Below are 24,243 nucleotides of genomic sequence, written 5' to 3'. Positions count from 1 at the left end.
ACTTAAGACGACTATTCTTTTTATTAACCGGTGGATTCTTATGATTGACAAATTAAGCATTTAATATTTTTCATTCTTATTTTAATTCTCCCTACACTATATTGTAACTGCATGCTATTATAAGATCTTTAACTGAGAAATCCTAGAATCTAATCTTGTGAAACATTAAATTTTAATTAGCAAGCTGATAGGAAACACTTGGGTTTCCAAGTGTTTCTCACCAAGATCAAGTAGATCCAAGGAAAAACTGCTGTCCATAGCAGAAAAACAGCCAAAACACAAGAAAATTCTGAGAGGAAAACGTAGGAAAACGATGCAAACACTTTTATTTTGATAACGGATGAAAAGCACTTGCAAGATACAACTTTCCTTCAATTCGAGAGGAAGGAAAAACTCTCCAAAAGATCTCCGGCGAAGCCAAGAGCCCAAGACACCAAAACCTAGATCTCAAAACAATTCAAAATCAAGATCATCTCTCTTCCCCCCCTAATCGCCTAATTAAACAAAATTGATCATAAAGGACCATAATGGACTTCCTAAAACAGCTCCTCATTCAAAATTCTCCCTCCCAAAATCAATTTCAGCAACCGTGGGGTCCACAGGGGGTTCCGCCCCTTTTTGTTGTTTCCGCCTGGAATAGCATCGGACCGGTCCAGAAGGGACCGGTCCGCTCGTAACAAGATACTAAAACAAATTTCTAATTTAAATATATAACAAATAGTTTTTACATATTTCATTTGATCAACTTCTTTTGTACACGAACTCTCCTCTTTCAGCAATTTATTCATAGGAGATTTACCTAACATTTCAATTTAAAATTTTGAGTTTTTTCATAATAAACTTAGTGGATAATTACAATTTATATTATAGAAATTAAACATGCATATAAGGAATCATCTTCATTTATTTAAACATCAAATTCTGCACTTCCCTCATATTCTCCCCTCCGGCCTTCAAAATCCACACCTTGACGCTGAAAATCAGCACCTCGACGCTGAAAATCAGCACCTCGACGCTGAAAATCAGCACCTCGACGCTGAAAATCAGCACCTCGACGCTGAAAATCTGCACCTCGACGGTCATTCCCCAGGCTCATCTCCTCTCTAGAAAGTGGCTCTAGAGGTGGCATGTCGTCGTCTCCCTCAAGGATCTCCACAGCCGGATTCCTCCTCCCCCGAGGCGGGTTCGGATTTCCTCCTACGCCATGGCCGTCAGTGGTCTCTCTCACTTCCGATGTGTCCGGATGGGTCTTCATCTCCAATAATTTCTTCATCATTTCTTCCATGGCCGTGAATTTTCCCTCCAACCTTTCGTTGTTGGTGGTGATTTGATTTTGAAAATCAAAAAATCTTTCCTCCAAATCGGTTTTTAATTGACCGACTTCGCCTTCCAAGACATCCACCTTCTTTCCGGCCATTGTCCTTCTAACGGTTCCACAAAAACTTCTTCCGGAGACAAGAAACTTGCTGAAATTTCAGAATTTCAGCCGCCGGTGGTCCCGAAACGATGCTCTGATACCAATTTGATAGGAAACACTTGGGTTTCCAAGTGTTTCTCACCAAGATCAAGTAGATCCAAGGAAAAACTGCTGTCCACAGCAGAAAAACAGCCAAAATACAAGAAAATTCTGAGAGGAAAACGTAGGAAAACGATGCAAACACTTTTATTTTGATAACGGATGAAAAGCACTTGCAAGATATAACTTTCCTTCAATTCGAGAGGAAGGAAAAACTCTCCAAAATATCTCCGGCGAAGCCAAGAGCCCAAGACACCAAAACCTAGATCTCAAAACAATTCAAAATCAAGATCATCTCTCTTTCCCCCCTAATCGCCTAATTAAACAAAATTGATCATAAAGGACCATAATGGACTTCCTAAAACAGCCCCTCATTCAAAATTCTCCCTCCCAAAATCAATTTCAGCAACCTTGGGGTCCACAGGGGGTTCTGCCCCTTTTTGCTGTTTCCGCCTGGAATAGCATCGGACCGGTCCAGAAGGGACCGGTCCGCTCGTAACACAAGCTTAATAACTTTTTATAATTTTCATGAAATTCATGCAACTATTTTATGTTTCACATCATCTTGGTATCATAGCCCAATTGTCTCATCGTTGCATTCTAGGATTTGACATACGCATTTTGTAGACATCTTAGTTGCATCCACCCTTTTGATACAGCGTCATTACATTACCGTTGTATCTGCATTAATTACCAAACTTTAGAGTCAATGGACCATGAACAAATTCAACGTACCTTAGACTTTATCGTAGGTCAATTAGGAACTGTGACCCAACAACTAAGAGATACCAAAGGTGAGTTAGTTGATTTTCGCCGCCAAGCTGGAGAACATTTAGACAACATTGAGAGACTAGGAAACCACACGATGTATACCCCCTCTAGACCTCCTTCCCCCTATGTTGATGAGACACGAGCTGATGACAGATCTCCACGAGACCCATACCGTCATAAAAACCTTAGGCCCAATCGCAAACCAATGGGTCATGATCCGAGTTGGCGAGATAATGACGCTCAACTACTCAAAAACATCAGAATTGAAGCACGTTCCTTTGATGGCACTCTCGAACCACAAGTCTTTCTGGACTGGCTTAAAGGAATGGATAGATACTTCAAATGGTACAATTTTTCAGAAGCTAGGAAGGTTAGGTTCGCTGAGATGAAACTTACAGGGAGAGCTATTCAATACTAGATGAACTTAGAAAATATGCGTGAAGCTCGAGGTGAATATCCCATCACTGACTGGAGAGCTATGAAGCAAAAACTCAAACAGAAATACCTCCCTTCATCCTATTACCCCAAGCTCTTATATAGGTGGAACAAACTGACTCTGGGTAACAAACCCGTGAAAGACTACATTTCTGCTTTCGATGATTACATGATTTGTTGTAGTGGCGAAGAGACCACCAACCTAGCCCAGATCCTATCCATGTTAGAGCTGGCTTTAGGGAGGACCTTCGTAATGAACTTCTCACAAGAGGAGTCAATACTCTTGAAACATCTTGCAGTCTTGTACTTGATCTTGAAGAGTCTAGGACTCAGTCCCATTCCTGTAACCTAGACACCCGACCACCTCCTTTCAAAACTTCTCCCAATCAACCTCAAAACAAACCTCCCGACCCTATGACTGGTCGGCCCACTGTTGGCCAATTCCAACCCCGCCCTGACTACAAGGGTAATACTCCTAAGCGTGAGGCACCCAAAACTAACCCAAGAACCAAGTCTTTTAAGTGTCATGAATATTGACACATTGCCTCGCAGAATTCCAGTCCTTATAAGTTGTCGAGGACGAGGATAAGTCTGATACTAAATTAATTCATCATATTGATGACGAGTATGATTTCTTTTGTGAAGAAGATACCGTCATGATTCATTACCTGCAAAAAAATGGATAATGTTGAACTTCAAGTTGTTAGGTGTGCCTTATCTCAACCTAAGCCAAGTGATGACTGGCATAGAACTTCCAACTTTCGCACCTTTACCAAGATTGGTGACAAGAACTGCAAGGTTATTATCGACAGTGAAAGTTATATTAACGTTGTCTCTTCCATCATGATTACCAAACTTAATCTGAAAACGGCTCCCCACCTGAATCCCTATAAGGTTCCTTGGATCAATTCGATAGCTTTAGAAGTAAAAGACAGGAGCCTTATCCCCATTGAGTTTGTGGGATACAAGGAAAAGATTTGGTGTGACGTTGTGACAATGGATGTAGGTCAAATTATCCTTGGTCGCCCATGATTCATTAACAACGATGTTCATGCTTATGGGAGATTAAATACATGCATGTTTGAACATGACGGTAAAAAGATTAAACTTTTGCCTTCCCAGCCCAAGTCTTCTAAAGAGGAAGTTAAGCCTACTCCTATCAAACCTAGCCAAGGCATAAACCTCATTATTGCAAAAGATTTAGATGCTGAACTTAATCATGGGTCACCCATGTACGCCTTGTTAGCCCGGGAAGCGATAATTGAAACGGAAAAACCAATCTCGGAAGAGGTCAAACCTCTACTTGAAACTTTTGCTGATGTGTTCCATGAAGATCTATCCAATCAACTACCCCTTTGAGGGACATCCAACATGCCATTGACTTAGTACCTAGAACTTCCTTACCTAACCTGCCTCACTATCGTATGAATCCGGAAGAGCATGCTAAGTTAAAAGAGCAAGTTGATAATTTACTCCAGCAAGGATTCATTAAAAAGTGTTTGAGCCCATGTGCCGTTCTTGCACTTTTGACTCCCAAGAAAGATGGCTCGTAGAAAATGTGTGTTGATAGTCATGCAATCAACAAAATCACGATAAAATACAATTTTCCCATTCACCATTTGGATGATATTCTAGACATGATGATTACTTGCCACCTACATCAAAGATTACTAAATCAATAATTTATAATTTATTGCTGAATGCAGGACAATTCAATTTGGGTTATTTCACATTCTGGGCAATTATAGCCATTGCGTGGGGCACAATTGGTTCAGCTGTGATCATCATCTTACCTCTAAGTGAAAGCTGGAAGACGATAAGCAGCGTGTGCCTGGGCATGTTCACGAATGATAAGCTAATGGAGAAGATAGATGAAATGAACCTTAGACTGCATGCAATCATGTTGGCAATGCCTGAGGCCCAACAAACCTATTTGCTGGAAAAAGAGAAGGCTAAGAAGCTTGAGGGCTTAGAAGGAAGAAGAACAAGCTCAAATGTTCCAATTCCAAGTGTGATGGACGAGCTGTAAGTAGCATAGCGTTGCCTTTATTCTTAAGCGTGTGCTCTGATGTTGGTAATTGAAATTGTTGAAAAGTTTTCATGCCAACGGTGTAAAAATTCTATATTGCATCAAATGTGGTTCAGCTTGTACTATTTATAAGCTTCAGATAAATAAAATTGTTGCATAAACTTGTAATCTACCTTGTACTATTTATAAGTTTCAGATTTTTATTAAAAAAAAATTATATACGGCATCAAGACTTCATATTTCTGATGCTGCATGTTACATAAGTTTCTAAGGAAACTATCTCACGAGTAGTTTATGATTAAAATCTGTTCCTCTTACAATTTATTATGCTTATTTTCTATTGAAATAGTTGGTGATTGATATTTTATTTATTCATAAAAAATAAATTTCGAACTGATTAAAAAGGAGCATATTTCCCAAGCCTTTTAATATTTCTTGCACTAAAAAAGTTTGGTACAGTAATACTATATGAGCTGATGTAACTCTAAAAGCGTGTTTGAGACATTTAGTAAATTTATTTTACAGCCTGTTGTCATTCTTACATTTAATTATAATTTTCTTCTGGTCTTTCAAAAATTTTTATCCTTCGTTGTCAGCTGAAGCCTCCAGAACAGTAAGTGGTTAGGTTAGACAAGCCTCTCCTTTATCTTATACCAATCTGATTATAATATTAAAGAGGTGGAGCAGATGAAATAGTACTAAGAAGAAGCATTAAAGGCATCTTCTCATTATGAGCTGCAGCTCAATGCAGCGCGATATGTGAGGACATTTATGACTATTTAATGTTCTAGTGAATTTAGATAGAGAGGGATAGATGGAGAATACACCCACTTCTATGACTCATTTATCTACTAAATAAAACTCAGCAAAAAAGACAGATCTTCCCATTGGATGCCCTCCCCATTCCATATATATCTGCTATAATGTTGTGGACTGTGGAGTATGTGTTTTTGGTTCGTTTAGATCCTAAGGGGCTGTTTGGTAGCACTCAGGATCTGATTTAAGTAGGATTTCATAAATTCGCTAAATTCAGATTTTGGAAATCCTAAGGGGCCTAAATGCTGAAAATTGTTTGGTAACATCCATGATAAATCCTATTAAATTTCGTGTGACTGTTTGGGTATAAAACGGATTTAACGAGCGGACTTTTCCTCTCAAGCCAACGGATTTCGTAAATCCGACAAAAAACAGGATTTTGGAAATACGAGGTTTAGCACGAAAAGGAGAAATTTTCCGTCTACGATGACTTTCTTTTGTCGTGAGATTTGATTTTACATTTTAGACCGTTTGGCCAAGTTTCACTAAAATCCGATCTAAATCCTGCTATCAAATAGCCCCTTAAGACAGGGATATTATTTCAGGCAATGTATACATCCTCTTTTTGAAATTGGCATATAATTAGTAGCTATAATTACATTAACTATTCAAACATAGCACGAAAAAATAATGTGATGTGCCTGTCAATGTTGAGAAGAATTGGGTATTATCAGGCCCGCTGTCAGCACTGTTCATGAAGCGAATAGGGTTGCAGAGGTAATTTTATTCGGACTGCAATTATAATAAGTGCTGCACATGGAGGGAGGGAGAGTTATTTTCTCTCGTTTTCTCTGGCCATCTTTCGGTTGGCAACTGCTTAGCTGGTGGAGTTATGGCGGTCGAAGAAGAATATCTGAATCCCAAACCCTCCTCCCACTCCATGGAAGAGGCCTCGTCGGCTCTGCTTTCCTCCTATCTCGGCCTCAGCTTCTCTGTTTTCCTCGCGTTACTTCCCCGCTCCTCGCTATCTTATGTCTTCTCCCTGCAGTCTCGTAACCGCATACTCTCCCTCAAGCTCTTCCATGCCGAGGAGCAGCTCCGCCAGATGCGCTCCCGTCGGAAGGAGGACTCAAAGGCTAACGCTCGCGTTGCTGAGATCTTCGCCAGCCACCGTCATGCATGGCAGCAGGAAGAGAAGCGCCTCCACCACCGGATCGAAGCGGCTGCTGAAGAGATCGCCAGACTCCACTCGCAGATCGGCGACATGGAACGTTCACAGGCTGAGCTTCGATGCTCCGTCGAGACGCTACAGCGTGAGCTGGCCGAGCGCGACGAGATGCTTGATTTTATGTCGAGGAGGGCGGAGCAGGAAGAAGGCCGGGAGGAGATGGGAATAATGAAGAAGGATGCCGAGGAATTGTTGGGTGACGATGAGGATAATGTGGGCGGTTCTAGTGATGACTACTCGTGGATGGGGAGGATTAGGGCTCCGGAGGGGATGGATCCGGTGTCTGACGCTTGTTTCGTTGACCGGGGCGAGGATTTTGAGAAGATGGCGATGATGTATTTCCGGGAGAACGGGTTTGGACCAGATTTTTTGCCGCCCTCAGAAATTTCGAAGCGGTGGATGGAGAGCCCAAAAGGAGGATGGCAGGTTAGGATTTTAGGAGCTTTTCCCTACGGATGTTTCTGACTGAAATCAAACGCTTCTTGTGTATATCTCGTGCCATAGTGTCGATATTTAAAACAATTTATTGTCTTTCTTTTAAATCTTACTGGCCAATTTAATGCAGAACAGCCGTGATTACTGAAAATTTATTTTAAATTAAAACTCACCTAACAAAAAAAAAAAGTTTCATTTATGAACTCCATCTTTTTTTTTCCAGACATTTTGCCGCCGTCCTATTTTATGCAGAACTGGCGTGATTACTGAAAATTTAAGTCAACTTTAGATTGCATCTATGAACTTCGTCATGTCTTACTCCTCATGAAGAGAAAGACAACAAAAAAAATATCAATGCTGGTGGATTTTTCAAGTTTCTTTCCTGCTACAACGATGTTGTTCTGAAATAATCCGTATATCTTTTATAGATTTTCGTACACGTGCCACTCATGATCTATCTTGGTTAGAAAATTTTGTCATTCTTCTTACGTTTTGATGAAGAAGCGGGACTGTTTTCTTTCGGAAAGAGAACAATATTTATGTGGATGGGTTTCATATTTTTAGGCTATTCCAAATGGCAATGCTTCAGCAGCTAACTCAATTGTAATGTACAATAAACAAAGATATATTAGAAGTTTGAACATCACTCTTAAGTGACATACTACAACTTAACCTGATTGCGATAAAAATTGTGGAAGGAATTGTGTAGGAAACAATCCCTAAATGATGTATCATAAGTTAAACTAATTTTAAAGAAAAATAAGGAATGCTTTTTAAAGTCTAAATCTAAGATTAAATTTGTAGGAAACAATCCCTAAACCTCATTGAAACTTTCCCAATTTGGCACCGGACAAATTTGGAAACTTTCACTCATCAACATTTTCAAATTTTGAAATTTAAAAATACATGTGGTGGCGGCAAGGGAGCCGGTAATTAACGGGAGGGAGTGGTAGATGTAGGGGAGGCCGGCGGTTAAGGAGATGGCCGGCGGGATGAATGGGAGGGGGCGGGTTTTGGGGAGATTGAACTTGGGTGGTAAGGTTAGGAGGTGGTGATTGATGGTGGGGAATGGCCGGCGGTGGACGTTGGGTAGAGTGTAATGGGTTTCCTATTGCTCCAACAAATTAATGAAGAACGATTTCAAATCCGTTTCAATTCAAATTTGAAATTGAAACCTCATTGAAACTTTCCCAATTTGGCACCGGACAAATTTGGAAACTTTCACTCATCAACATTTTCAAATTTCGAAATTTAAAAATACATGTGGTGGCAGCAAGGGAGCTGGTAATTAACGGGAGGGAGTGGTAGATGTAGGAGAGGCCGGCGGTTAAGGAGATGGCCGGCGGGATGAATGGGAGGGGGCGGGTTTTGGGGAGATTGAACTTGGGTGGTGAGGTTAGGAGGTGGTGATTGATGGTGGGGAATGGCCGGCGGTGGACGTTGGGTAGAGGGGAAACAAGGGAGGAGGATAAACCAAGAGCTACCGGTGGTGACTGTTGGGTACGACGGGTGGCCTCTCCTAGGCTCCACCAAACTCTCAACTCTCAAGCTCCACACAAAAGCTTCAAGAAGACAAAATGCAGGAAATTTCTTTAATATCATTCCTTCCCTTCAAAAGTACAAGAGGAAGGCTTTAAATAGCCTATTACAATGACATAAAGAAAAAGGACTCAAATACCCTCAAGGGGCTACATGACTCAATCCCTCAAGCAAGGGTAAAAAGGGAAAAATGCTGAAATAAAATACATCAATAAGAAAATAACAATATTAAAATCAAAAGTACATCGGAATAAGAAAATGTCAATACTAAAAATCAAAAGTACATCGGATAAATCGTGGCCGTAGATCTACGGCCACGTCGACGGTAGACTTTCCAACTGATGTCCCCATCAATATGGATGCATATTGATATGTAACATATGTTAGAATCAAAATGCATTGATAATTGTTTCCAAACGAATAATTATAAATATCATCATATTGTAGATTATTTTAAATCATGTGATACTGTTTTATTTATATCATACAATATTATTCCAACATCATGATATGATGACATTCATTGAATATTATTATTTAATAAATTGTGCCTCTTTTATAGTTCATATTGTATGCTCTATGTCGTATCGTTTATGCATTAATAAAAAGGAGTTATGCTGAGTTTAAATGGCAAATTCATTCATGATAAACAATTCTTTTTAATAAATTTTATCTAGGTATTTGGTGGACCGTGATTATAAGACTGGGCCTATCAACAATTGGTTTTTTGCTAATTTGGTACTTAAGTCTATGTGCAGTTCTTTATTTACCTAAAACTTCTATTAAGTTTTGGTAATTGTTGCTGAAGACTTTGTTTATGCAGTGAAATTTTTTTTATACTTAGATGTTCTACTTAAATTATTTATATATGAATCATTCTCTCTTAAATTTAAAACAATTTTAATTGATTTTGACTTTCAAGGCTTGTGAGCTACTATTGATATATTCATCTTGTCCTGTTTTGCTGTGGCGTACCATCTTTTAGACCTAGTATGTGACATGCATGGTCAAAGAATATGTCAATTTGAATTTAAAAATAACAGTGATCAGAGAAAGCAGTTGAATGTTTGTTGCCTGTATGTTATAATGGTTGCGGAACTACAACTAATATTTGTGGAGTCACTGGATTTGTAAAAGAGAGACCGGCGTAGAAGAAAAGCCACTGTCATAGTCATCGCTACTGAATAAAGGTAAATCATAAAGGTTGGCATATCTGTGGAAAACATAGGCGGCCTACTGTTCCAGTTGTCAACATGAAGATGAATAATAGGCAACATTATGCTAGTGATGTGTGGCGAAAGAAGAGGGAACAACATAAGCATAACGTTTTGGTGGCGGTCTTAGGCACAAAGTTATAGAGAGGCCTTAGACTGGTGGGTACATGATGTGATTGGATTGACATCAATATGGCCTAGGTGATCCTCATTGTGGTAGACGTTGCATTAATCATAGAGGTAAGTAGCAATGGGGTCCAAAGGCTGAGGATATGTGTCTTTTGCTGTGAGAAGAGGATGAACAACATATTAAAGTTAACTAAGGTCATAATTGGGCTACATTGCATCATGTATAAGTAAAAAATATGGAATGGGAGAACCACTTGACGTCGATGCTAACAATGAGGTGAGAATGAGGATTTTGAATCCTTATATTTAGTGAGGCAATTGATGTTGAGCAGCTAAAAGGATAGAATGGTTTGGGGTTGGAATGAAGGTGGAAGTTGTAGGTCGAATAAGAATAAGTTGATAACAAAGGGGCACTTGGGCAAAAGCACGATGACATGGAAGAGAGGGAGGTCATATAGCTCAATTTTTATGAGGATCCTTATGACGCAGCTAGATTGGAACAATGCATTGTGTGGAATGTGTGGGAACAAAGCAATGTTTGGCCCTGGAGATGGGTATAATAAGCTTGCAATGATTTGAGGTCAAGTTGTCTAAATACAAGGGGGTGACTTGCACCTCTATGGTCAATAAAGACTTTGGAGGTGAACGAGGTGATCTAAGCAATAGGAGGATGCTAAGTGATGAGGATATTGGGAGTGCGTGTAGGAGAGCATGTAGGGAAAATGTGGCACAACTAACTCATGTGGTGATACCCCTTAGTTGGCCACTATGTTGTATGGACACGAACATGGTGACACAGAAATGTCATAACAGTGCCACAAGACGCATCAATTATTGAAATTATAGGACACGAATATGGGTTGAATACAATATTATAATTTTTATATTTTAAAAATAGTGTATAAAAATTGAATAAGTATAGTATTAAAAATAATTTAGAAATAATAAGTCATTTAATTAGAATTTGTGCTTAAAATGATTAATTTTAAGCTGTCGAGCGTCGGGCGTCGATGTCGTATATCAGATATCGAGAGAAGAGATCATAATGTTGTTGAGAGTCGGACATCGATGTTATGCAGTAAGTATTGGGCGTCGATGTCAAGAGGGGGTCTTCACTAATATTTAGAGGGCATTTGTTATCGATGTTAAAAAAACGTCGGACAAAGATGAGCGATCAAATTGTGGGTGTAGAAATTTCTAGCATCTCAATATCAAGGCAGTGTCAAACTTTGATGTTGAGATGATTTTGAAATGTCGATGTCATAACGACGTCAGACGTTAATGTTGAGATGACATCGGGCATTGTTGTGATATCAAAGTTACGACTTGCCAAAGAAAATGAAAATGAGAATATTCGATGAATGGGGTATTGAGTGCAGATGATTGATTTGGTATTGTGGATAGAAAATAAAAAATTTTAATACAAGAAATTATATTTTAAAAAAATTCATAAAATATTTAAGATGCATGTCAAACACGTGTTGTGTCGGGTACATGTCGGACACTGCACTCCTCTTTGAGAAGTGTCGATGCATCATAATTGAGTGTGGTGTTTGGAGTGGCAGCATAGCAGGTTGAAATTGCATTAAAAAATGAATGTGTGACAAGTTTGGAGTGCTATGTAGGTCATAATGGAAGCAGCATGAGGTTTCATGTCTTGAACCCTTAAGATCAAGAATTTTATGGCAGTTATGTTCTCGAAGGCTAGCTTTAGGGCTTTGGCTTTTCAGTTGTCAAAAAAGGTGAAGGGATATGGTTGTGAGGAAGTCATAGAATTAGCCTCCTTGTTAGTGCACAGCCACAACAGCAGAGGCAATTGCTCGAAATGGGGATATCATTTCATACAAGGTTCGGTGTGAGGCGTCCAGGTTAGGAGAGACTCACAATGGATGTTGATCAGGGCATTAAGAAAGAGGTTGGGAGTGGGGAATGCATGTGGCAGGTTCACGACAAAATGATGTTCATGAGCAAGAGATTATCATAAGTAATTTGGCTCTGATATCATGTTGGAAAGAGTATTTATGAACTTGATTTCTATTAAATTTTTTATGGTACAAGTATATGCGTCTGCATGTTAGAGAAAAAAAAAAAAAACAAGAAATACTAATGAGGAAATATCACGGTAATAAATTGTAAAAATTCATGTAGTATGTATATAGTAATAATTCTAGACTGGTAGTGATGAGGACATCGTCAGCATTTTCGACGCCGGAGATCGACGGCCACGAGCATGATTTATATTTTGTCATTTTATGTAGTAGCTTATTTTATTTTGATGTTTTTCCGCTTTTGCCCTTATGGGCATTTAGTCGCTTATGTAGCCCGGAAGGGCATTTGTGTCATTTCTTATTATTTCATTTTGGCCTATTTATATGAGGCCTCATGCATTGTAATTGGAGTTTTTTTTAAATGAAAATTTGCTACTTCATGTTCTCTTTGTGAGTGCAACCTCCACGATCTCTTAGTGAGTTCGTAGGAGAAGCTAGATCTCTTTGTGAGTTCTAGGTTCTTTCTTGCTCTATTATTCTCTTTCATTGCTCTTGATCTCTTCGTCGTTGTGTGGATTTGGATTGGAGCCTCTTGGAGGAAGTTGGGATTTCAAATTTTGAATCCCTAAAATCCTCCCCACAACCTCCCCTCCCCTTCTCTTGCCGCCGCCCCCTCCCTGGAATACCCAGGCCGCCGGCCTGCAGCTCAACCGCCGGCTAGCAGCCACCGACCAGCCCAACCCGCCGGCCAGCTTGACAGCCCTCCTGCCGGCACTCACAACTTCAAGCTTTGCCGCCGGCCCTTCCCCCTCCCATCCTCTGTGAATTCCAAAGTTCCTGGTTTAAGTGATTTTCCTAAGATAGCTTCTATCTATTTAGGAAATTATTCATTGGGATTTAATTCACGTTTGAATTTCAAACCTTGTTTTTTTCTTTTTCCCTCTATTAATCCCCCTAAACCTGAAACGTTCCTTAATTAAAATCAATCTGAATTTCAACAAATCAGATTGTTTTAATTGAGTTAATCCCTTGGGCCCCACCCATCTAAATTCCGAGCTCCTCTCTCTCCTTTATGGCCGGCTATATTACCCTATGGCTTCTTTTCCTATTTGCCACATCACCATCTCATAAAAGCCCCCCAAATACCTTCACCTCATTAACGTGATTACAGTTTTCTTTTTTCTTTTTTTTTTCTCTTTTCAGATATTATTCCATATTTCAAATCTAAAATTGGAAATTGCTTTCTTCTCTCTCCTCTAATTAAAATCTGAAATCAGATTTTTCCCTCCCACTAAATAACATCCCTTTTCCTTCTCCACCATTTTTTGTGTGTGTGAAAAGATATGGAACAAGTCCACTTTTATTTTTAATAAAAGAAATTATAAAAGTAAAATTATAAGAACTTTGAAGTAAAGGGTTGTAGTCAAAAACCTATTATGCTCCAGAGCATAAAGCAAAACAAAACTAGCTGGGTCAAAAGAGAAGAGTAAAGACTGAAAAATCTATAAAAACAGCTAAAAACTTCAAAAAAAAAACTATAAAATGCTGGACACAGACAGTAGCCAAAAACCCGCTAGATTTTTTTTTTTTTAGTTTTTAGATACATCACGACAGTGGCGGAGCCAGAAACTTTGCATGGGGGGGCAAAAAAATAATTTTTTTAAAAAATCCCCTCATCTTTTTTCATTCGGGCTTGGGACCGACATTGGCAGTTTTAAAAAATTTTATATAAAAAACACTTAATATAAGATAAAGTAGACTTACAATTTATAGCGTCTATTCTTCATATTTTGGAAAAACTGAATAATAATATCATTGTCAATACAATCTAAAATTTCTTTTTCAATATAAGCGATTAAAGTATCGTTCATCCACTGGTCTCCAATTCGATTGCGTAATCGATTTTTTATAATAGCCATTGCAGAAAATGATCTTTCAACTCCTGTTGTTGCAACCGGTAGTACTAATGCCAGCTTCAATAACCTAAAAACAAGGGGATATAGTATTTCCTTCCTGTTCTGAACCATTTTTTCAGCAAGACTTCCTATATCTTTTAACAATGAGAATTGAATATTAAACTGCATATCCATAATATAAGTTTCAAGCTGATTATCAAGAATCATCAAATCTGAAGGAGTGAAATCAGCTGGATATAAGTTTGTCATTCTAATCAACTTCTCTTTGTTGAATGCATGGAACGAATTTGATGGATTCAAACAAGAAATACACAAAAGTAATTCAGTACTAGCCTCTGAGAATCGATTATTCAACTCTTGAAGTTGCATATCCAGTACTTTGTAGAATATATCAATTTGATAATGATGCAAGTTAGTCATTTCTTGAAGTCCACGCTGTGGTCGTCCACGGGCAACCCATTTATCATTTAGATTCGGAATGAAAATTTTGTGTTCAACACAAAATGAATTTACCTTTTTAATGAAGGCATCTCACTTATTATCTCTCATGTCTTGTAATCTAATTTTTTATATTTGAACTAAAGACATGGCATTCACGATGTCCTGATCTTTTCTTTGCAAAGCTTCTGATAGTTCAGCAGTAATTCCAAGTATATCTTTTATTAAGTGCAGACAAAAAGAGAAATCAAAAGATTACAATGAATCTAATAATGCAAATGCCTCTCCTCTTTGTTCGGAGCTCATGCTATCCTCCAAAACTATTTACAGCACATTAATAACTGAGGAAAACATTGTAATCAATCTAATCAGTGACTCATAATGTGAGCCCCATCTTGTTTCACCATCACGTCGTAATGATATTTCTTGATTTAATCCTCGTCCAGTGTATACCTCACCATTATATAATGCACTTAACGTCATCTCGCGTTGTTTTTCTCTAAGTTGATCATAGCGTTTGCATGAAACACCAATAATATTCATTATGTTTGAAACAATAGTAAACAATAGTGAAATCTGAACATGATTTTTTGCAACTGCTACTAAGACTAACTGAAGCTGGTGTGAGAAGCAGTGAATATAATGTTCATATTTATTCTCATTTAAAAAAAGTGCTTTAAGGCCATTAAATTCTCCTCTCATATTGCTAGCTCCATCGTAACCTTGACCACGAATTTTTATTTGAGACATACAGTAATTTGAGAGGACTTGATCAACTCCTTCTTTTAAAATTCTAGCTGATGTTTCAGGAACATGCACAATACTCAAAAAACGTTCAATAATTTGACATTTCTCATTCACAAATCGTATAACGACATCCATTTGTTCTTTGCCTGATATATCACGAGCTTCATCAACAAGAATGGAAAAGAAACTATTACCAACCTCTTCTTTTATATAGTCTGTAATTGCACTAGAGATGGCTCTACAAATATCTTTCTGAATTTCAGGGGCAGTTAATTTCAAATTCTCATGAGCATTCTTCAGTACGACATTATTTATATCTTCATTATGCTTTGTTAAAAATTGCAGTAGTTCAAGAAAATTTCCTTGCTTTTTTGAGTCAAAACTCTCATTGTGCCCTCGAAATGCTAATCCTTGTCTTAGAAGGAATTTCACACAATCAATAGAAGAATAAAGGCGGACACGATATGCATTTGAAACTTGATCAGTGCATCTGAAAGGCAAAGTTTATATGTTGATCTTGTCTCATTAAATCATCACAATTTTGTCTTGCATTATTATGAGCACTACTAGGACCTCCTATATGAAGATCAAATCTTTCAGGCTTTTTCCAATTTGAGAATCCGTTTCTGCGAAATGCTTCATCATCTTCTTTTCCTCTTCCTTCTACTCCAAAAAGATAACAAAATAAACAGTATGATTTATCTTTTTGAATACTATACTCTAACCAATTAGAGTAACTATCAAACCACCTTGGATTGAAACGTTATCTTTGTTCCCAAACTTACTTTTAGGGAAGTCATGATTGCGAGGCTGACATGGCCCTTTTTGCAAATATGATCTTCGAATTTGGTCACGAATATTAAAACTAAATTCAGAAATAGGTATGCGTAAACCAGGATCTGACTGAAGGTTCTCTAGATCTGTTACCCCGCTGCCTGATGATTCACCAATTGTTCGATTCCTTTTTTTATTTTTTTCATCTTCTTTTTTCAAATTCTCTATTGGTGTTGATACACAAGATTGTGTGGACTTCTTGAAATACTTTTCCATAGTCTTTGTGCAAAATCAAATTACCTAAAATATATGTAGAACTCATATAATATAAACTATTTGAAATAAAAAATCTACTTTCCAGTGCTAAACAAAAAACAAATTTAAGATTGTTGCTCATATTGTAAATAGAAAACAAAAGTCTAAAAATAGAAATTACTTGTTTTCTTAACCTAAACAAAAAACAAACTTCGTTTTTTACCCAAGCTGCTAAACAGAAAATAAATTAAAAACGAAACAAATTCAAGAACAATTGACAGCAAACAAATTTCCTTATTTAAACCTAATCACAAACAAATCAAACGAAATAAAAAATACAACTAATTAAATCCAACAGTGAACATCCAACGAAAAAATTAAAAAAAAAACATAATAAAACCAAATTTTAAGAGTTTTTTTAGAGGCGCTTACCTCTAGGATTCAGGAATTTGGTTATATGGAATCGCTCAATCGCCTGGACTTCAACTAATCAGCTACAAGCTGCCGCTTGCTAGAAGTCAGAAGCCGGAATTTTGATCAACAAACAATATATAAAAAAAAGGCCTTCCGGCGCTAATCTTTGCCGGAAGTCGGATGAAGGGAGTCGGAAGCCGGATGAAGGGAGCGAAATGCGTACCCTAACCCGTGAATGCAAAGGCCTTCTGAATCGCACGCCGCACGCTATAGCGCGAGAGCTGTAGAGGCGACGAGATGTGCTTCGCGCGAGGCCTTCTGAATCGAGCAGTCGAAATATTAGGGCTACCAAACGTTGAACCGCCCAAAAAATCGCAAAAGTGCGTATTATACAGGGTTTTTTTTTTTTAACTCGGAGGAGGCACGTGCCCCCGCAGGCCCCCTCTCAGCTCCGCCGTTGCCAACTAATACATCTATTACAAATAGACATACATGTTTTATATTTATCATAAACAAGTATTTAATAGATAGTTTATAATCAATATGATAAATGCTAGTTTCATAATAAAAATATGATTTGCATGAATAATGTTTATTATATTCAACTAAAGTAAAGTGCATTGTGGTAGCTTGTTACCACACGAATCATTTCCAAATATATAAGTTATGCATCAATTAACATGAAAAAATATTAAATTACTTTACAATATGAATAATAAAATTTCTACAAAGTTTGTAAGCATGATGAATATTAAAGATACGATTGACAATGTAGTAAATATTCAAGTATCCTATTACAAATATCAAGGATAAAAGGAACGGTACATTCCTCTAATAAATAAAAGTACCTGCCTCTATTTGTAACATTCAATTTTTTTTTCTTTCTCTGGATCCAATAAATAGAAACTGGTGAGTACTAACTCAAAAACTCTAAATAATATGATCTCTCAATCAATGACTGCAATATAGCCAGCTTAGGTTACCCTATAAACAACCCAAATTAATTATTATTTTGATGATGAAATTAATCCCAAACATATATAGGTAGTGGGGAATGCATGTGGCAGGTTCACGACAAAATGATGTTCATGAGCAAGAGATTATCATTAATAATTTGGCTCTGATATCATGTTGGAAAGAGTATTTATGAACTTGATTTCTATTAAATTTTTTATGGTACAAGTAAGTATATGCGTCTGTATGTTAGAGAAAAAAAAAACAAAACAAGAAATACTAATGAGGAAATATCACGGTAATAAATTGTAAAACTTCATGTAATATGTATATAGTAATAATTCTAGACTGGTAGCTTCTAATTTATGATAACCTAACCTAGTTATTTTTGGCTCATATATGCATTTTTTGTTCTATGATTTGCAAATAAAATCAAGCATCTGACCCACTGTATTAGAAGTACATAATTAAGCTTAAATTTTATTTTAATCCTATTGTGATGATGAAACTTTAGGCTTTTTCACCATAAAAGTCTATCATGTTCTTCCTATTCACTTCTTCAGAGTCCAGATTTGTTAGCGATTCAATTGTTGCCAATAATTGATGGTTACTGAACTTTGTCTGGTTGATATCATTACTGACTTCTCGAAAGTCTTGTCGCCTCCTAGCCAAAGAATTTCAAAGGAACATTATAAATGGACACAGTACCAAATTATTTTTCATGTTTGATTTATTTTCTTTACATAGTTTGAGCTGCGTGTTCGACATGCCTCTTTAACTTGTTAATCAGAACTTTTATATAATGCAACCTCTGTAGGATGTCCAGTTTGATTCCCATGAATCAGCGTACCCTATGAAGCATCTTGTGGCAAGGTATCCAACTAAAGAGTCCAATATATACTCGTACACGTTCATGGCGTAGCAGTGAATAATCTATTAATGAATGATCTTATTTATTTTCAGGAGGGATTATCCATGGAAGGTAAGCAGCGATGCTGCAGGTGTTTCTTCAAAGCTGAAATTACTTGAGCAAGATTTGAGTAATCTGGAGAAGTTAGATAAAGGGGAGCTGTCAAAGGTCCCATTGTTGTTGAGAAAGCAAGCAAGGCGTTATCGATCTCTAGCTGAAAAGATTGATGATTTATGCCGGAAAATGGTAATCATCCCACCAAGTTATTTATTTATTTGACTTTTTTTATCAAAATAGTTTGGGCCCTCTATACTTTCTTGTTTTGCACCTTTGGAGATTTACTAGTTTACCCACTTGTTTTCACGAATGGCAGAGAGAGTAGGGAGTGAAGATTACTTGTGTTAGTTTTGGATTAATTATGTTGTTCTTACTAATTTGTTTGTTTAAAAAGAATCATTAGAACTTCTGGTTTATCATAAAGGGTAAGAGATTGTGGTTTATCTCTTGCATGCATGTTGATCACAATTTACAATTCAAAAAGAATCATTTCATTGTTTTAATTCTTTGATTTTGGCTGATTGGTTCAGCAACTAAGTGAGAGCTGTGAGCCGAGCATGAGCCCAGATTTCCGAACCCAGCGGCAAACAGAGTTTCTGGTTGAAGCATTCCGCCTCCAGCACAGAGCAAATGAGACGAGGCAGAAACTAAATGCTCTTCACACTGAGCTGATTGGGCAGACTAAGTTAGCAATGAGGAGATCGCTGGATTCCATTAGGAGCAATTTCAAGGAGATTCAGAGGAATCTTGAGATCTGGTTGGCGAGGATAATGGGTGACCTGGAAGGCGTTCTCGCCAGAGATGGTAACTCGCGTGTAAGGGATTACTATATTTCTCGATACCCTTTTGTTAGATAACATTTTTTTTTAAGTTATAAATAATATTTTGCTACTATAATTCTGCAATTGTCACTTGCCCTGCCGAGCTCTCCATCGTTTTTTTCTTTCCATATATCGGTTGAAAGAGGAGAGCATCATTGATTCTTCCTTTTTTTAACTACCTTAGGTAGTGTATGAGGATTTGCCATCTATATCTATACATCTCAGAAGTGTGAAGTGAGTGAGTACTTGAGATTTAAAACACAAAATTCAAAGCAATTCAGAGCTGATTATTTATGTTTCTTCCTCCATCTTTCTATACAACTTTTATGGTAATAAAATATCGATGAAATAGCTCTCATCGTCCGAAGCAATTTATTGACTTACAAAAAAAATAATACCGCTACTTTAATTTAATATACAAGAAAGGGTATTTATTATTGATGGTTTAATAATTCTATTTCACAGAAGAATTGTTTCTGTTATTCACGCCTACAAATTAACGCTTAACAAATTAAAATTCAGTTAAAATACCAAATCAAGACTTCAATTGTGAAAACGGCTAAACAATTATTGTACAACTTTTTTCTTCTGAACAGCAACTTTCTGAGAAATTTTTCTTTTTTTGAAAAAAAAATTTGCAAATATTTTACAAAAAATTACAAACATACACTAACTAATAAAGTAATAATTAAATTTATCATAATTAAGGGCGATATTTTACCAAAAAAATATTTAAAATCGGAACAGATCACATAATTTTTTTCCTTAGTAGATTTTCTATATAATTTTTTTTTACTACAGATATTGAGAGAAACACTCTATTGATTCAAATTTTCTACACAAAATAAAGGGCACTCAAAAGACAGCAAATGTAAGAATACTTAACACAAATTTATTTGCAGCTACCTACATAGAGCATAGCAGCCGAAAATATTCAGCCTCCTCAAACATGAGGTGTTAGCAGTTAAGGGCACCCGGCCAGTTCAAAAACACCCAGACTCTTTTTTTTCCTCCCTTTTTGCGAACTCAAAAATTGAAAAATAAAAAAAAGTCAGTCAGTACTTACTAACACTATTGTTTAATAAAGTAATCCAAGCATTCTTATATTCTCTTAAGTGACTAAAAAGCTTAAACAAATACCAAGATTAATTTAAATGAAAGTGCAAGTGACATGGCAATTCCAAACAATCATCAGATTCCACAATACGTTTTCTAGAAAAAAAGCCAACATCGCCAAAAAAAATATCACAAATGGGAGACAAAAACAGAAATATGCTGAAAATTAACAAAAAGGCCTTGGCTATTATTATTTGCTATGGAGCAGCTGAATCATTTCTTCTCTTCTTTCTCTGCCTCCGCAGCCTTCTTCATCCTGGCACCAACCTGCTTGGCATTCATTCTCTCCACACGAAGCTTGCCATAGGCCTTGAATGCCTTCATCTCCTCAGTAACCTTTACCAACTCAACTGAAGGCTTACTGAGGACAATAGGCATGTAGTCTCCCTTGACCTGGGTTGCAGTAGCAAGTTCATCTGGTGCTGAATCACCAGCCTTAAATTTGCGAGCACGTCTAGGGAAGATCACCAGTTTAGCCTTGTATGTCTTCAGTCTTTGGATATTGGCTTGGAAGCCTTCCAGTGAGCGATTCTTACGACGATGATCCACTGCAATGCCAATTGTGGGAGCAAGCTTCTTTGGAATTCCTGCAGCCTACCATATACCAAAAATAGGCATTCATGTCAAAGTCTGACCCAAAAATCGAAATATCCAAAATGCAAATACCATTGGTAAAGCTGAACAAGTTTGATACACAATTTGACAATCACCTTGAGCTCCTCAAGAGTGAAGCCTCTTCCAGTTCTCGGTTTCATATTGTATTTTAGCGTCTGGCACTGGACTATTGGACGAAGGGGGCCAGATGTTGGGCGCGGGAAAATCTTCACTGCCTTCTTTTGCCTGGCTGCATTAACCAAGCAATAGTTGAATCCAGTAACATAGAGTCAAAACAAAACCTAACCAATGGATGGTTCTGAACATCTATTACTGTAATAGTGTGAGAGCCTTTACCAATGCGTCGTCTTGTCTTCCGTGCTGGCTGGTTGAACCATGTTCTAACATAATTCTGCCAATGCTTTTTGAAGTGGCCATTAGGCACCACATTATTGTGCTTCACCATGATAATAGCTGGAAAACCATTGATAACAATACAGTAAGATAACTACTTACAAATACCAACTGCCAAACCACATACTTATTAGGTTGATGCAAGCAAACAATAGCATACAAATATGAATAAAAAAATATTGACAGTATATTATAACAGATGTTCCAAGAAACTTTTTTTTTTCCATATATCTTCATGATTTCTAAAAGAATCAAAATTGTCCAGGGGAAGAAAGAGAGCGCCGGATAAGAGACTTGCACAGATGAATTAAAAAAGGTTGCGCTAGTTAAATTTGGGAATCAAAGAGGCAAAAAATTTTATTTTATTGTGGATACTTCACTAATACAAGGAAAATTTACCCTTCTACAAAAGTAATTCAAGGCCCAAAATAAACCAACCCCTGCCAGGCTAATCAAGGGGGTATAAATAGGCCTATATCGTGAAAACCAAGCAAACGACACTCAAAGAATCGGATGATAAGTTGTGGCGGATGAATAATCTCAGCTCTAAGAATACCTCAATAGGATGTTATAGTTGAAAGGACAAACAGAATGTCACGACCCGGCCCTATTATAACCTCAAGGATTGGTTCTTTTGAACCTATGGAAAAGGAAATGGCCAATTTATTGTACCTGATCAGTACAAGTGATACTCCTGAGATGGGTGATATGTATATATATATACGTACTAAATTATTATGAATGTTTTTCATACATTGTCATATGTGATTGAGATTAAATGAGCCTCAATGTTTTAAAATGAAAGGAAAGGAAGAAAGGAAATGTAATGAAAGGTTTAAGCATTGGAAAGAAATTGATGTAAAGAAAAATATGTTATCACTGGAGCATAACTTACTTTAGAATTGATAAATTTTATTGTTAAGTTTTTCCCTACGCCAGCATGTGGTAGTTTCCCTTTTTTTTCCTATGTTTAAATGAATTTTTATCCTCACCTATTGAGCTTAAAACTCACCCTCGTTGTGGGAATACTTTTCAGGAGGAGCTAGGAAGGGGTAAATGGCCAATCAACCACCGCGAACTTACCGTCGTAGGGAGACGACGGGCGGCAGGTTCTTTTGTGTTTTGGTCTGATGCAAAAGGGCCCGCCCAGCGAAGAACGCCAATCTCTGAATCCATCTGGAGAAGAGGAAGTGGAATCGTGGAAGGGAGTAGTGGGAAGACCTCATCTGGAGCCTTTCAGAGAGAGGAGAGAGGAGGAAGTATGTGGAAAGACAAGGCTAGTGGAAGGTGGGAAACCCATGAGGGGGCGGAGTTGGAGCATCCTTGGTCACGGATTTCAGGGGCGCCTGGGAAGCAGTTTTTGAAGATCGGAGAGGAGATTTTGAAGAGGATTGGGACAGGGCAGAGCAAGGAAGATCGGATTACGTGGGGGGGGGGCCAGGCACATGGGAGGGGAAACTATGGAGGATTAAGGGGGAATGGCGCGTGATCGGAAGGTGAGGAAATTTGAAAATGCCATTTTTGAAGGGAGGATGCCTATGAGTGGATCTACAAAGTTGGAGAGTACTTTTTGCTGTTAACAGATTGACGGATGGAGGAGAAGTTGTCGGCAGCGTCTTAATGTCTGGAAAGGAAGGACACTCTCTGGTACCAGTGGACGAGAATCAGAGGAGACCTATTTAGGAGGGTGAGATTCAAGTGACACGTATTGTGCAGGCAGCGTTTCCAACCGATCGGGGAGAGATTTCTCACGTCAGCGAAGCTTCTTTGCCCTTTTCAGGAAAAGGGTCATGTGGCAGACTATGATGAGAAGGTTGCAGCATCTTATGCCCAGCAGCGGTGGAGTCGCTATGTTCTCGAAAACGCATGCTGCCGAGTCGGCAATTTTATGCGATTATAAAGCGGATGGATCTGCGATAGCAGCGGTGAAGATGTCCTGATGACCCAGGGACCTAGGACGGGCCATGAAGCTTGCACAGCTGTGCGATCACGAAAATAAAAGATATGCGAAAAAAGGCGAAGCGAGGAGTAGGTGTGTCAGGAGGGCACTTATAGTGTGGACAACTACCCACCCCTATCCACCAAGGGAGCTTCCACAGGAGGGGATGAAAAGAAGTTCCAAAGGAAAAAGCAACTAGGAGGAATGGGGGATAGTATTAAAGAGGCTCGACCTACAAGGCAAATGCAAGAGAAGCAGAACAAAAAGCGCTGTGTTTTCCGACTGTGATGAAAAATAATGCCAGCAGGCATAAGTGCAGGATCGAACTCTTCAAGTTCTTCCTCGATTTTGTGAAGACGCAGCGAAGACGAAGGAGCGGTGGCGGAAAGCGATTCAGAGATGGAGAGGGAAAAGGTGCATCTAGATGTGGCAGAAGTCTCTCTCAACTCCATGTAGTGGGATTCACTCCGAGTCACACTATGAAGGTGCAAGAGAAGAATTTAGCTGACCATGGGGTCGTGGTGTTGTTGATAGTGGGGCAACCACACATTTCCATTTCCACCCAAATTGGTGGAGTTGTTGGGGATGAAGTTTAGTGGATACTGAGAGGCTCATGGGGTGATTGACTGGACACTGCGGAAGGTTACGAAATGGAAGAGGAATCTGCCCAAAGGAGTGTGTGAGATTCAAGGCATAATTGAAAGGAAGCGGAGAATTCCCTTTTTTTTTCCCCTGGTTAAAACTGGGTGAGTACGGATGTCATCCTAGGGATGAAGTGTTTACAGACGTTGGGGGAAACCAAAATCATGGGCACACTGCGGCATGGAGTTGTGAAGGGTGGAAGGAAAAAATCT

The 24,243-nt window shown here is 38.2% G+C and overlaps 2 protein-coding genes across 3 annotated transcripts in view; one reads left to right on the top strand and one right to left on the bottom strand.

Annotated features, from left to right (window-relative positions):
- The window catches only part of LOC110115792 (urea-proton symporter DUR3), a 34,630-nt gene extending 15,220 nt beyond the window's left edge, over positions 1 to 19,410 (top strand). Inside the window, exons 1-4 of one of the 2 annotated variants that reach the window (XM_020849161.2) lie at positions 6,222 to 7,161; positions 18,356 to 18,411; positions 18,502 to 18,694; positions 19,036 to 19,410. In XM_020849161.2, coding sequence (XP_020704820.1) covers positions 6,400 to 7,161; positions 18,356 to 18,411; positions 18,502 to 18,694; positions 19,036 to 19,362 — 1,338 coding nt within the window. In that variant the 5' untranslated portion in view covers positions 6,222 to 6,399 and the 3' untranslated portion in view covers positions 19,363 to 19,410. Of the gene's footprint in view, positions 1 to 4,428; positions 4,748 to 6,221; positions 7,162 to 18,355; positions 18,412 to 18,501; positions 18,695 to 19,035 lie in introns of those variants that run through there. The other variant, XM_020849162.2, reaches the window with a different exon arrangement.
- Positions 19,411 to 20,442: 1,032 nt separating this feature from the next.
- The window catches only part of LOC110115772 (60S ribosomal protein L13-1-like), an 8,877-nt gene continuing 5,076 nt past the window's right edge, over positions 20,443 to 24,243 (bottom strand). Inside the window, exons 2-4 of the mRNA XM_020849134.2 lie at positions 21,394 to 21,510; positions 21,153 to 21,286; positions 20,443 to 21,036 (exon numbers count right to left, since the gene is read on the bottom strand). Of these exons, the coding sequence (XP_020704793.1) occupies positions 20,656 to 21,036; positions 21,153 to 21,286; positions 21,394 to 21,502 (624 nt within the window). The 5' untranslated portion in view covers positions 21,503 to 21,510 and the 3' untranslated portion in view covers positions 20,443 to 20,655. The remainder of the gene's footprint in view (positions 21,037 to 21,152; positions 21,287 to 21,393; positions 21,511 to 24,243) is intronic.

This window comes from Dendrobium catenatum, unplaced genomic scaffold (genome assembly GCF_001605985.2).
Source record: "Dendrobium catenatum unplaced genomic scaffold, ASM160598v2 fragScaff_scaffold_1482, whole genome shotgun sequence".
NCBI lineage: Eukaryota > Viridiplantae > Streptophyta > Magnoliopsida > Asparagales > Orchidaceae > Dendrobium > Dendrobium catenatum.
The sequence above is the reverse complement of the archived record's forward strand: the minus strand, read 5'-3'. Positions and strand labels throughout refer to the sequence as shown.